The sequence below is a fragment of the Haliotis asinina genome, chromosome 8 (genome assembly GCF_037392515.1).
Source record: "Haliotis asinina isolate JCU_RB_2024 chromosome 8, JCU_Hal_asi_v2, whole genome shotgun sequence".
Classification (NCBI taxonomy): Eukaryota; Metazoa; Mollusca; class Gastropoda; order Lepetellida; family Haliotidae; genus Haliotis; species Haliotis asinina.
This window is the reverse complement of record NC_090287.1, coordinates 47,292,589-47,305,450: the sequence shown is the minus strand read 5'-3', so window position 1 is coordinate 47,305,450 and position 12,862 is coordinate 47,292,589. Positions and strand designations below refer to the sequence as shown.

At 38.4% G+C, this 12,862-nt stretch overlaps 1 protein-coding gene across 3 annotated transcripts in view; it reads left to right on the top strand.

Annotated features, from left to right (window-relative positions):
• LOC137293797 (baculoviral IAP repeat-containing protein 6-like) overlaps nt 1-12,862 on the top strand; it is a 166,692-nt gene that overhangs the window by 87,303 nt on the left and 66,527 nt on the right. For all 3 annotated transcript variants that reach the window (XM_067824541.1, XM_067824540.1, XM_067824539.1), the window contains exons 28-31: nt 2,116-2,368; nt 7,714-7,879; nt 10,986-11,141; nt 11,298-11,732. In XM_067824541.1, coding sequence (XP_067680642.1) covers nt 2,116-2,368; nt 7,714-7,879; nt 10,986-11,141; nt 11,298-11,732 — 1,010 coding nt within the window. The remainder of the gene's footprint in view (nt 1-2,115; nt 2,369-7,713; nt 7,880-10,985; nt 11,142-11,297; nt 11,733-12,862) is intronic.

The window sequence follows — 12,862 nt, the reverse complement described above, 5'->3', positions numbered from 1 at the left end:
TCTTTCCAAGATAATCAAAGATGAAGAATCATATTGAAGGCATTTTTAGGTTGACGATGTTATGGCATATTAATTATTTTACACCAATATTTTAAACAGCGACAATAAGATGACATGTACAATGGGAACCTCACATATTCACCAAAAACCATAGCATTTGGTGTTGACAAACCATCATTTAGAAATTTTTTTCAGGCAAGCAGATGAATTTTTTCTATGGTATGATACTCTTTAGAACCCCATATTTCAGATCCATAAAGTAAAACTGGTTGTCATATGTAAGACTTTCCAGAGGGTTACTGAAATGTATATGCTGAAGCAGCCTAAATGGCATCAAACAAAGTGTGTGCCTCCACCATACTTTGTCCGATCCATATATTGTGTTAAACCAAACTTAGTACACATGTCAAGCATGATCCCTGTATGTGTCTTTTAGGGGTTAGACCCAGAATTTTATTTGTCATAGTTTCCATGGACAGGCAGATCACCTAAACTATATATGCTGGCATCATCAAACTTGGTACACATATCAAGCATGATCCCTAGATAGGCCTTTTGGGGGTTTAGACCCAGATGTGAATATGATTTTGGGAAGTTTCCTTGGAAACATGATGTGTGATTACGACTGATGATTTTTAATCTTTTCCGGAGATCTTCCAGATTATACATGATAGCTTCATCAAACTTGGTACATATGTCGACCCATGAAGGTCCCGGGGTAGAATAGGCCTTCAGCAACCCGTGCCTGTCGTAAGAGGCGACTAACAGGATTGGGTGGTCAGACTCACTGACTTGGTTGACGCATCATCGCTTCCCAATTGCGCAGATCGATGCTCATGTTGTTGATCACTGGATTGTCTGGTCCAGACTCGATTATATACAGACTGCCGCCATGTAGCTGGAATATTTGCTGAGTGCAGCGAAAACTAAACTCACTCACTCACTCACTGGTACATATGTCAAGCATGATCCCCAGATATGCCTTTTTGGTTTAGACCCAGATGTGAATTTCAATTTTTTTTTTGTGGTTTCCTAGGCTGTGACTATGAGAATGTCATTTTGTCTGGAGCAGATCTCCTAAACTATACATGCAAGCTTCATCAGACATGATACACATACAAAGTTTGATCTCCAGATGTTCCATTTGTGGTTTTGAGCCAGATATGATTTTTAGTTTTTGAGGTTTCCATGGAAACATGACTATGAGAGGCTGTGACTGTGAAAATATCTTGTCCGGAGCAGATCTCCCAAACTTCAGCTTTCTCCATGCTCGCCATGTTCACCATGATCTCTAGATGTGTCTTGTAGGTTTACATCAGGGTGTCAATATTATTTTCTGTGGTTTCCATGACAACAAGTTTGACTTAGACAGAAATTTGTGGTTGTGCTCTTTTCTGGAGCAGAACAGTTCACTGTCTCTTCACTAAATTTAGCGATTTGGTGGTATAGTGGTGTCTTTTGGTAGATTTGGTTTTCTGAATAAAATAGTTTTTTTCTGTTTCCATGGCAACAAGTTTGACCCCAACAGCATTTGATGGTAGAGTTCTTTTCTGGAGCAAAACTCTAAAACCTTACCATACTCTGCTTCCACACCAAAATTATTGACATACTGTAATCATAATTGGTAGACATAGTCATGAAGAGTATTTTTCGGGGATATTGATGATTTTGTCTTCTTGTTTAGAGTTTGAGAGTGCTGTGAATTTTGTTGTTTGGTAGTATTTGTATGTTGCTTGTTTTGAAGGCTTGAAATTTGTTTTCATTTTCTTAATATAACATCTGTAAAGAATATATTTTGTTATAAGAATGATTGCATTCAGAGGGTTATTATCCCTGAAACATGTTCTTTATTTCTATGGCAACAAGTTTGACTTTGAAATTTGTGGTCATATTTCTTCACCAAACTTGGCACATAGATAGATTGAGTGGTGTACTGGCACCTTTTGGTAGTTTTGTAATTCTGAATTTAATATTTTTCGAATTTCCGTGGCAAGTTGGACTTCAACTAAAATTGCTGGTAATGTTGTGTTTTTTCCGGAGCATGAAGAGATTTATGACTAGTTGCTCTATGTTTATTTATAATTGGTAAAAAGTACATCGATGGTTTGTTTCTAGATGTGGAGAGCTCCCAGGTTGAGGAAGTGAGCACAACACTTGACAAGGATTCCTCCATGATGGTGGACTTGCTGCTGGATGACCCTGATCTGGATGATGATGCCACTGATAAACTCCATGAGTATGTTACTGGGGAGTCCGTCAAGCCACCACCTGCAAATGATGGACCCTTCCATGTTGTCTACATGGGACTTAGTGATGGTCCAAATCAAACCATGGAATTAGCAGACCATATAAAGTCTGCAATGTCAGGGTAGGTAGAGGTTCCACTATTAATATTCAGTATCTGCATGAAAAATATTTCGTTTTTACATCCATTGTCTTGCCATGAAAATGCCAGTCTTTCCTTCGTTGGTATCTAGAGGTCCAGTGGGGCTACTCGGCCTTCAAATTAATGATCATTGCAGTTGACCAATGGATACTTGGATTCTTCAAGGTTGAGTACAGCCTGCAAATGACAGAAGAAAGCTTCAACTACTCACAGATGAACTTTAGAAGATCTCTCCTTTTTGAGGCCTTGATACAACCTCAGAATACCTGGTTCCAGAAATGTTTCTTTTAATATATACGTACTGGTTAGGTTGCCCATGGACAGGATTCAGATGGACAGTAACTGTTTTATACCGTCTGCACAGAGACAGGGAACAAGATCAGAGTGGTCACCAGTGGGGGTTCATACAATCACAACAATCATTATTTGAGAACTGTGTGACATCAGAGTGATGGCTTAGTCATGCTGATCATACTTTCTGCCTGTACAGATGTCCACATTTTAGTGTATTCCTCTCAGATGGCAATTCAATTTCAGTTTGTTTTGTAGTTACAGTTAGATACTGGAATTTGGTTTTCAAATCATGCTGATATTCAACAACATATTGTGTTTTTCTTATGGATATTAAAATAAGTTGCTGGTGCTTGATTAATGCTCATGTATATTGCAGTGCCTCACTTTTCTGCCCTATAAGTAATCCTCATAAGCACCTCTTTATTTACAGTTTTGAGCATATGATTATTCTTAGGAACCACAATCATAGAAATGGTATGCAAATTCACTTTAACTGTAACCAGAAACTGCCCAAGATTAACAGGGATTGGGAAAGGCATGGGCCATTTTGCACATTAGAATGGAAAATGGCCCATTGAAGTTTACTGTTGATACAAGTGCAGTGGCCCATTCTAAATTCAGAAATCCCCAATCTCCAATGGCCTATTGTGGAAGTTCTCTATCCTAATCCCTGATTAAAACCGTTTATGGCTTTGATTTGCACCTCAAGCACTTATTACTGCAACTGCAACAACATGGTATGTTGCTATTGCCAAGGCACTTCCATGGCACTGTTTTAGCAATTTTAGGTAACACCATTCTGTGGTTAAATGTGGCAAAGTTAGTTTGCTCAGTGCATAACATGTAATGCAGGGGGATATAGTTGACGCCTCGTCCATCTGTCAGTAATCATTTTGTTTCTGGAGCATAACTCAGAAATTGTTCAATATCTTTAGACCAACTTTGATAGATATAATAATCATAACCTATGGTTGTGCCTTTTGCTATTTACAGATTTTTGGCATTTGTTTTTTTTTTGTTGTTGTATTTTTTCCATGGAACATTTTGGTGCTAGTCTAATGGTGGGATGGGCTTAGTTTCCAGAGCAGAACTCAAAAACCATTCAATATTTTTCTGCAAAACATGGCAGATATGTGTGGCAGACCTCAAAGTAATGCATTTTGCTATTTACAGGATTTTGTGATTCATCATTTTCTAGGTTTCCAAGGAAACAGTTTGGACTTAGTCTCAAAATGGAGGAAAGGGCCTTGTTTCCAGGGCACAACTCGAAAACTATTTAATATCTTTCATCAAGACTTGGCAGATATTTGAGGCAGACCACAAAGTGGTGTCTTTTGCTATTTACAAAGTTTTGGCATTTCTATTTTTTTCGGTTTCCATGGAAATAATTCTGACTTAGTCTCAACATTGAGGGATGGGCTTCATTTGCGGAGCACAACTTAAAAACCATTTGATATCTTCCAACAAATCTTGGCAGATGTATGAAACATATCTTGAAGTGGTGGGGGAGACCCTAATGTGGTGCTTTTTGCTATTTACAGATTTTTGTGATTTTTCATTTTTTAGGTTTCCATTGAAACTATTCTGACTTAGTCTCAAAATGGAGGGATGGGTTTCATTTTCGGAGCACAACTTGAAAACCATTTGATATCTTCCAACAGATCTTGGCAGATATATGAGACATAGAGATTTTGAGAAATGGTTCATGAGTTCGAAAATAAAGTCACAGCAGTTCTGGACAAATTTGCCCCAGACAAATCAAAGATGGTCACATTTCGAAAGAAGAAACCCTGGTTCCCGAGAGAAATAGCAGAAACACAAGGTTCGACGGCGTGAGAAGATCTTCCTCAAATTCAGAGGAAACCATCATATTATAGCTCTTAAGAAGGATCGAAATCGGTATCATTGGATGATCAAGCAAGCTAAAGGCGCTATCATCAGTGCAAAAATCATCGACTCAAAAGGTGATACTAAACAGTTATATTGGATTTTCAAGGCTGTCACTGGAGATACCCAATCAAACCCTCTTCCTGAAGGCAGATCACATGAACAACTAGCTGAGGACTTCGCTGACCTTTTCATGAACAAAATCATCCAGAATAGTCTACAACATATTGACAAGTATATTCCAAAAGATGCTGAGGCACCTATGTTCGGAAATTTCTCTCCACTATCACCTGAGAATGTAAGGAATATCATCAATTCAATGAAAACAAAGTTCTGTGAACTTGACCCTATGCCCACCTCACTATTAAAATGTCTACTTGATGCCACAGTACCCACAATAACATCCATTGATCATTGATGAACGGTGTTTTTGCCTCACAATGGAAATCTGCAATCGTTAGACCACTTTTGAAAAAGGCGGGGCTTGAACATATCCTGTCCAATTACAGACCAGTTAGTAATCTGGGATTTCAGTCTAAAGTCTTGGAAAAAGCAACTCTCCAAAAACTCATGTTCCACTGCGACTCTATTAATCAACTACCGGATTATCAGTCTGCCTATCGACAACACTACAGTTGTGAAACAGCAGTTGTGAGATTGGTCACAGATCTCCTCTGGAATGTGGAACAACAGCAGGTGTCAGCACTTGTTGCAGTGGATCTCAGCACCGCCTTTGACCACAGATTTTCTTGCAAGTACTAAATCAACAATTTGGGGTATCCGACTCTATTCTTCACTGGTTCGACACATACCTATGTCCAAGAACGTGTAAGGTAAATGTTGGAGAGGAATATTCCAAGACCAGGTCACTGGACTTCTCAGTACCTCAAGGTTCCTGTCTTGGTCCTGTGTTGTACTCTAAATATACCAGCACTTTGGAGGAGGTCATACAGAGTCCTACCAGTATATATGGGTATGCTGATGATCATGCCTTCATTGACTCGTTTGATTCTCGGATTGCAGGATCCGAGGTACAGGTTTTCAAGCAACAGCAAGATCTCTCAGTTGAAGTAAAAAACTGGATGGACAAGAATAGGACAAAAACGGAATTTATCTATTTTGGACCCTGCCAACAGCTACAAAAATGTTCTGCAAAAAACATTAACGTCAACGGAGAAGACATTCCACTAGCACATATGATCTGGTATATTGGCCTAGAACTTGACGAACAACTGTCATTTTCTCACCACATAACATCTAAATGTAAGAAGGCTATGTATGGTCTTCAGAAAATAAGAAACGTGAGACATCTATTGACTTAAGACGCATGTCATACACTGGTCCTTGAAACAGTTATTTCACACCTTGACTATGCAAATGCTGTCTTCATCGGACTTCCGGACACACAGATATGGAAGTTACAAAGGGTGCAGAATTTTGTCGCCAAACTTGTTCTCCAGGCTGACAAATACTCCAGCTCCAAGACTGCACTGGCTTCCGGTTAGTCTATGAATAAAGCACAAGGTGCTTACAATGGTATGGAAGTGCCTCAATGAACTCTCCCCGATGTATCTCCGATCACTTCTGACAAAAGCTGAAGTTGGAAGGGAGAACATGAGGTCGAGTAGTCAGTACATGAGGTTGAGGGTACCACATGTTAGAAGAAAGACCTTTGCCAACAGATCCTTCAAAGTCCAGGGCTCAATCTGGTGGAATGACTTACCTGATGAAATCAGGAGAAAACAGAAATTGGACCAATTCAAGCAAGCCCTTAAGACTCACCTCTTCTCACAATTCTGAAAATCTGCCCTCAATCTGTGTATTGTGTAAATAGCCTGCTATTTAACTTTCTTGTCTGTATATATCTTATATGTACAGCGCTATTGAAGATTTTTATCAAAATTGGTGCTATATCAAATCAAAAGTTTATAGTTTATAGATTATTACACGAGTGAGTGTGTCATATTGTTTTTACGAAACAAGTGTCAGAAAATATAGATTTTTCTGACTTGAGTTTCGTAAAAACAATATGACACACTCGCGAGTGTTAATTTCTTTATCATCCATTTGTATCTAACTTTTATTTCTAAACAACACCACGCAAAACGAAATCAGCTGTTGTCGCTTGACGTAAAGGTCAAGGTCACGTAAGAATATAGTGATACAGCACTATGGACGTATGTGTAATGCTACTAAGAAAAGAGGGTGACATATTGACTAGCTACTCTTGCATGAAGACAAAAAAATACAAACACAATTTGAATTGAAATTTAGTCTTTATCAACGTATGTAACTGTAAGAATTGTATAACTTTAAACATTGTTATGCGATGGAAAGTTTTTCTCGTCAGAAGAGTCACTGAGAGGAGAGCGAGCAACACGGCGACGGCTTGTAACGGCAGGATCTCACTGACTGCCATAAAAGACTTCTCAGTTTTGATGTGGAATGTACCCCCGTAAACTGTCGATGATGGAACGATTGAAGACGCGCGACATGAGCATGAAAACATGGCAGGCTGATTTCCGGTCGAAGACAACAGATTTCCCACCTCCCCTGTGTTGTGCATCAGAAAGGCGTTTTTATGTCCAGACACTTGCATGATTTGCGTTTAAGTACATTATTGTCTTGCAACTTCTGAATCAAATGTTTGCGGGCATTGTGATTAGTTTGCCGTTTGTCGATAGTGATTTTTATGTTTTCTTGATATCTCATATCAATAAACAAGGTGTGTGAATAATTGTATCGTTTTGTATTTGATCCCATTTCATTTGATTGTTCTCGTAGTAGCGAGACTGAATATTCGTAGTAAATTTGTAGTAAAACGTCATGCATGAAAAAAGTAGTTCTACATTCCAATGAGGTCATGGTCGGATAACTGACCAATGAAATTCGTGTCAAGGTTTATTACAGGTGTGCAACATATGATTTTTATGTACTCGGTTATGTTTCACTGTATGGATAATAAATATCTTGAAGTGGAGCCTTTTGCTGTTTGCAGATATATGACATTTATATTTTTCATGATTTCCAAAGAGATTCAAACTGAGTCTAAAATCATTAAGTAACTGTCAGATGATTTGTCCTTTCAAATATATTTGGGCCGGGGGGATATGTCATCATCTGATGACTCTTGTTCTCATCTTCAGAAATTTGACATCATATGACAAGAAACAAAAGTTGAAGAACCTAAAAAGTAAGTTATCAGACTACTTGAACACCTCAAAGGCAGGGAGTGGCTGCCAAGGTCTCTCCTCAGCATTAGATGCAAGATTGGAACTAGGTCTGGAGACACAAGCTGAACTCAGACTCAAGGTATTACACTTTATTTGTTTGCTTCAAAATGGTACATGTTATTTTATCTTTCATACTGCACCTCTGCTTATTGTTCTTGATATTGTCATGTTAAGTTTTAAAGTGTTACCATGTATCCTTCATGACATCTCCCTTACACATGCACTCCTTCATAATGGACCCTTCAAAAAGTGTGAAACTCTTGCTTTATGTCTACGATCCTTTAGCAGTTGATCCAAGATCATTGTTTGTTCCTACTTTCTACAGCAGCCTTGTGCTGTCCTCATACCTTGCCTCCACTTTCAATGAATCTGAATCATCAATTCCACTTCATTCAGCACCGTTCAGTGTCTTTCTGGATGCTTGTTCTTTTTATATGTACATGAGCGTTTCCCAGCAAGACTGCCTGTTGCCTGGGAACACTTGTCCTGGGTTCTCTTAGTGCTGTTACCATCATTCTGGGAGATGCTCAACCATCTGCTCTTCATGTTTTTCTACAAGACTTGTGAAAAGCATGTAGTGAGCTAACTGAGCCACTTTTATCCCTCCATTATTCACTGAAGTGCATATGATTACAACTGTTCAAATGGCAGTATTGGCTGAACCAACTAACTCTTGACAGTATAATTAATACAAAATTCATTATCCCCCGGCATGTCTGTCTGTCCATCCGTCTGTGGGTTCTTTGGACACGTTTTTGACTTAGTCTTAAAATGGAGTGATGGGCTTCGTTTCCAGAGCAGAACTCAAAAACCTTTCAATATTTTTCTGCAAAACTTGGTAGATATATCAGTCAGAACCTAAAGTGGTGCCTTTTGCTATGTACAGGTTTTTATGATTTATTATTTTCTCAGTTTTCATGGAAACGTTTTGGATATAGCCATAACACCACTATAACACAAAGAAGATCCATGATACAGTCTGCACCTCTACACAGCCATCTTCCAAAAAACAGGAAAATCTCTGAACAGAGGATCCACATTTACCAAAACAATTAACTAGGTTTCTTCAGAGATAATTACTAATGTATACAAGTGGCAAAGAACATATCCTATGTTCAAAGCATTTTTTCAATAAAAACGCATGTGGACATCATTGCTTCTTAAGCAATGATGCTAGTAATCTTTGTTTTATAATATCTGAGACCAACTCTGGATGTGGAAATAACTTTAATTTGAGCATGATACGAGTAATCACTTGCAGAATAATCTTATTAGTGAACACATTGTGTTTTAAATAATATCTTAAGGCAGGGACAAAGAAACTAAGTTAGTAACTAGTTAGTATAATTGATTAGATTATTATTTATTTGATTACCTTTCTACATTTACTAAAGGATGAATGATTCTTACAAGTTATCTTGCTATCATTTCCAGTGAAGTAATTAAAATGACAGTTTTAATGACTGCATTATTCCTAAAATGTACAAGTGTACCACTTCTGCATGTTAAAAAAAGTATGTTACAAAAATTAATGACAAATAATGATCTCTTAGTTAAGAAATGCAATTTTATTTTATTCCGTCCAATATCCCACAAAGTCACTAATGTTCTCACATATTTTTTGTCTTGATCCACATCTCTTTATAGAAATTCCAAAATATTTAAGGCATGGTTTTATAGACACTCATTTGAAATTCATTTCATGTTTTGTACATGTATATTGCGTGATAGGCATCTACTGACACTGTCCCTTTGAATAAAAACGTATTATTCCTCAAATATTTTGTACTATTAAAAGATACTGTCCTGCACAGTAGTCCTTCAGATTATGCTCTTGAAACTTAACAGCTTCCTAAAATGGATGACAAATTTAAGAATATGTAAGATCGAAGGCAAAAATATTCACCACACTGTTCTTTAATGTAAGAAGTTTTGCTGGTTTTGTTGTTCCTAACCGAAATCGGATCGCTTTTAGATTTGTTTACATTGTGTCATGGCCTTTTCGCCTGTCCTGTTTCAGCTTAATGGTCTGCCATAAACACCATAAACAAAAACAATTTTGCAGTTACAAAAATTGTCCGTGTTTATAACACTTGTAAAGTCTAATGCTAGTTGTTGTCATCTATTTGGTAGTGACTTTACATGTGTGCGAAAGTGTGCAAAACTCAACTTCGAGCTGAGGTAGATTTTGAGAACGATGGTGCCGACAATTAACTGATCGTGACACTGATCGCATTCCTTGATCCGCCACAACTCTTTTGTGAAGGTACTCATCAAATCGCAGCAATGTATAATAGATATATCTAGTGTGAATGGCATAACTCCTAGCACATCGCTCGGAGGCATCGTTTGACCCAGGAAATAAGTCTGACAACTCCACAGTAAGCGTCCTGCCTGCTGATTGGCCAAAATTGACGCATGCACCAATTTTGATTGACTGAATGGTTTGGTCTATTGCCAAGGAATCTGTTCCCTCTTATCAGGTCCATGTGTCTCCTTGTGATGTACGGTGACAGGAGCATTAGCTCATGATTTTGATGAACATTACCTTGAGTTGATGAAGACAAATGAATATGTTGATGAAGATGAAGGGATAGTTTACTTCGAATTTTTTTAGTTGGTTTCACAAGACATGACAAACAAGTATACATGAATGAGCTGAGTGGACTTCCAGCTCAACCCCACTTTCCTGCGAGCAGTTGTCCCTACACAGACAGTTGGACTCCACACTCACATTCAGTATAGATGTGAGCATACATATATATACAGTTTTTAACAACAATATTCAGGCAACAATTCAACAATGGACAGATTGAGAAACAATAGTACTTCCTTCTACAGTTCATGTGATGACAGACACAGCCAAGGGAGATGACCAATGATGACCATAAATGTAATATACAGTAATTAATGAGAGTGACAAAGAAAAACAGGGTAGCTGACATAACAAAGTACTCTGCAGTAGTGATAAAGATTAAGAATGCAGATTGAATAATGATAACTAAATCTGGCTACATAGTTTTTATTAATATTTGGAAGTGGCAGTCCTGAAGTAAACCCTATAACAAATGCAACATGTGAGATAAAATCAGTCTTAAGATGAGATAGAATAAGTCTTAAGATGTCATACCTTTGTTTCAGATTCGTAGTTTTACCATGATGAGATTTCACATTTTTGTTTTAAGGTGATGCTGTCTGTACAAATGGATACTGTACATAGTGCCTTCACAAGTTCCTTGCCACCGGCTCTTTCCCTTGCCAACAATACAAGCACACCACTGCAGCCTCCTTCCACAGATGATGAATTGTCTGAAGCCAGTATACATCCTACACATCACAGGGTATCTGTGGTTCCAGTTATCAAAAACAATACATTATCAAGTAATATTAGTGGAAGTAAATTTGTGAAGATGGATAAATTAATTTGCTGTTACAGGCTTTAATAAACTTTTGAAATTAAGTGAAGTAATTTTCATTCTTTAGTGTTTATGTTTCAGCTGCAAAGTTCCAGTGAAATGTTGAGTCAGTGCTTCAACCACCTGTTTTCTCAACTGCTAAACCGCCGTGTGAATCTGGACACTGTCCTGCAGTTGTGGCTTACAATGAATGAAGACAGTGCACATGATGACACTCCACTTCATACCAGCTTTGATCCATCTCGCATTCCGTCAGTTCCACTGACTGGTTCGTCTTTAGCTCATCTACTAGAAGCCGTGGTCCTTACACCAAACTTGCCAGTGCGAAGTTGGGTATTTGTCTTTCAAACACTCTGCCTGTTTTCCAACCAGAGGACCGCTTCTGGACCGACTGGACCGGATATATCTATGGTGAATGCTGTGCTGAAGGAGAGCAACTTGATGCCTTTGTTGGTGAAATTTCTGTCTGGTGTATCCACTAGTGGTCCAACAGCAGCAAGCATCTACTATTCCCAGGTAAGCTGGCTAATCCAGATTGACGTGTTGCTAAGAGTACAAAATACCAGATACCTTCTGCCATCTTTGAAAAGCAAGAGATCATATAAGGGTAAGGTTAGGGTTGGGGTGATGTGACACTAATCAATATGACTGATAGGTATCTGATATTCTGTAGTGAGTGAGTGAGTTTAGTTTTATGCCGCACTCAGCAATATTCCAGCTATATGGTGGCGGTCTGTAAATAATCGAGTCTGGAGCAGACAATCCGGTGATCAACTAAATCAGAGAGCCTGACCACCCGACCCCGTTAGTCGCCTCTTACGACAAGCATAGTCGCCTTTTATGGCAAGCATGGGTTGCTGAAGGCCTATTCTACCCCGGGACCTTCACGGGTCTGGTATTCTGTAAGTACACCTGACAGGTTTGTGTCACAAATCTTGAAATGTAAAATATGAGGGGATCAAAACTCTCAGTTTCTTCTGTTGTACATCATATAATTATAGTGTAAACATTCCTTCTGGATTATGGTTGCCTTAACCTGTGGTTTCCACGTACACACAAACAAAATGAAATAAAAATTCTAACATTAAGTCATAGCATTCCCTAGTGGTGTAATCTTAACCTAATCTACACAGTTACCTCCCTTAACGTTACGTCACCCATTGTTTGAGAAGGCTCACTGTTTTTCTGTATGGTGAACACATCACGTGTCTCAAAGTGGAGGGAAATTTTTTTGTCTACTGTGTTTTCAACACTCATCAATCGCAAAAATTAAGTTTGTGGTGTCGACATCGACCTGATCGTATGAAATTTACACATAAAGTTTGCAACTTTTGTTATTTTTCAGTTTATCTAGTTTTCTAGATTTTCCTGCTATTTTTTTCCTGCCATACTTCAGTCATGGCCAAGGATAAGTGTGCTCAACGTGGAAAGTTTATGCCTGACACAGACCCTCATTCCTTATCCTTAATCTGTTTTTCGGGTACACCGTGTACTTTACAAGATCTTCAAATCAGAGCTTCAAGCCTCAGTGAGTCTATTAGGGATGTGGAGATGAGAAACGAGGCTAAGGTCAGTTCTCCGCAGAGAATATTACGGGAGGATATCAAATACGACAAAATGACCTTGGGTCATTCTGACTGCTTTGA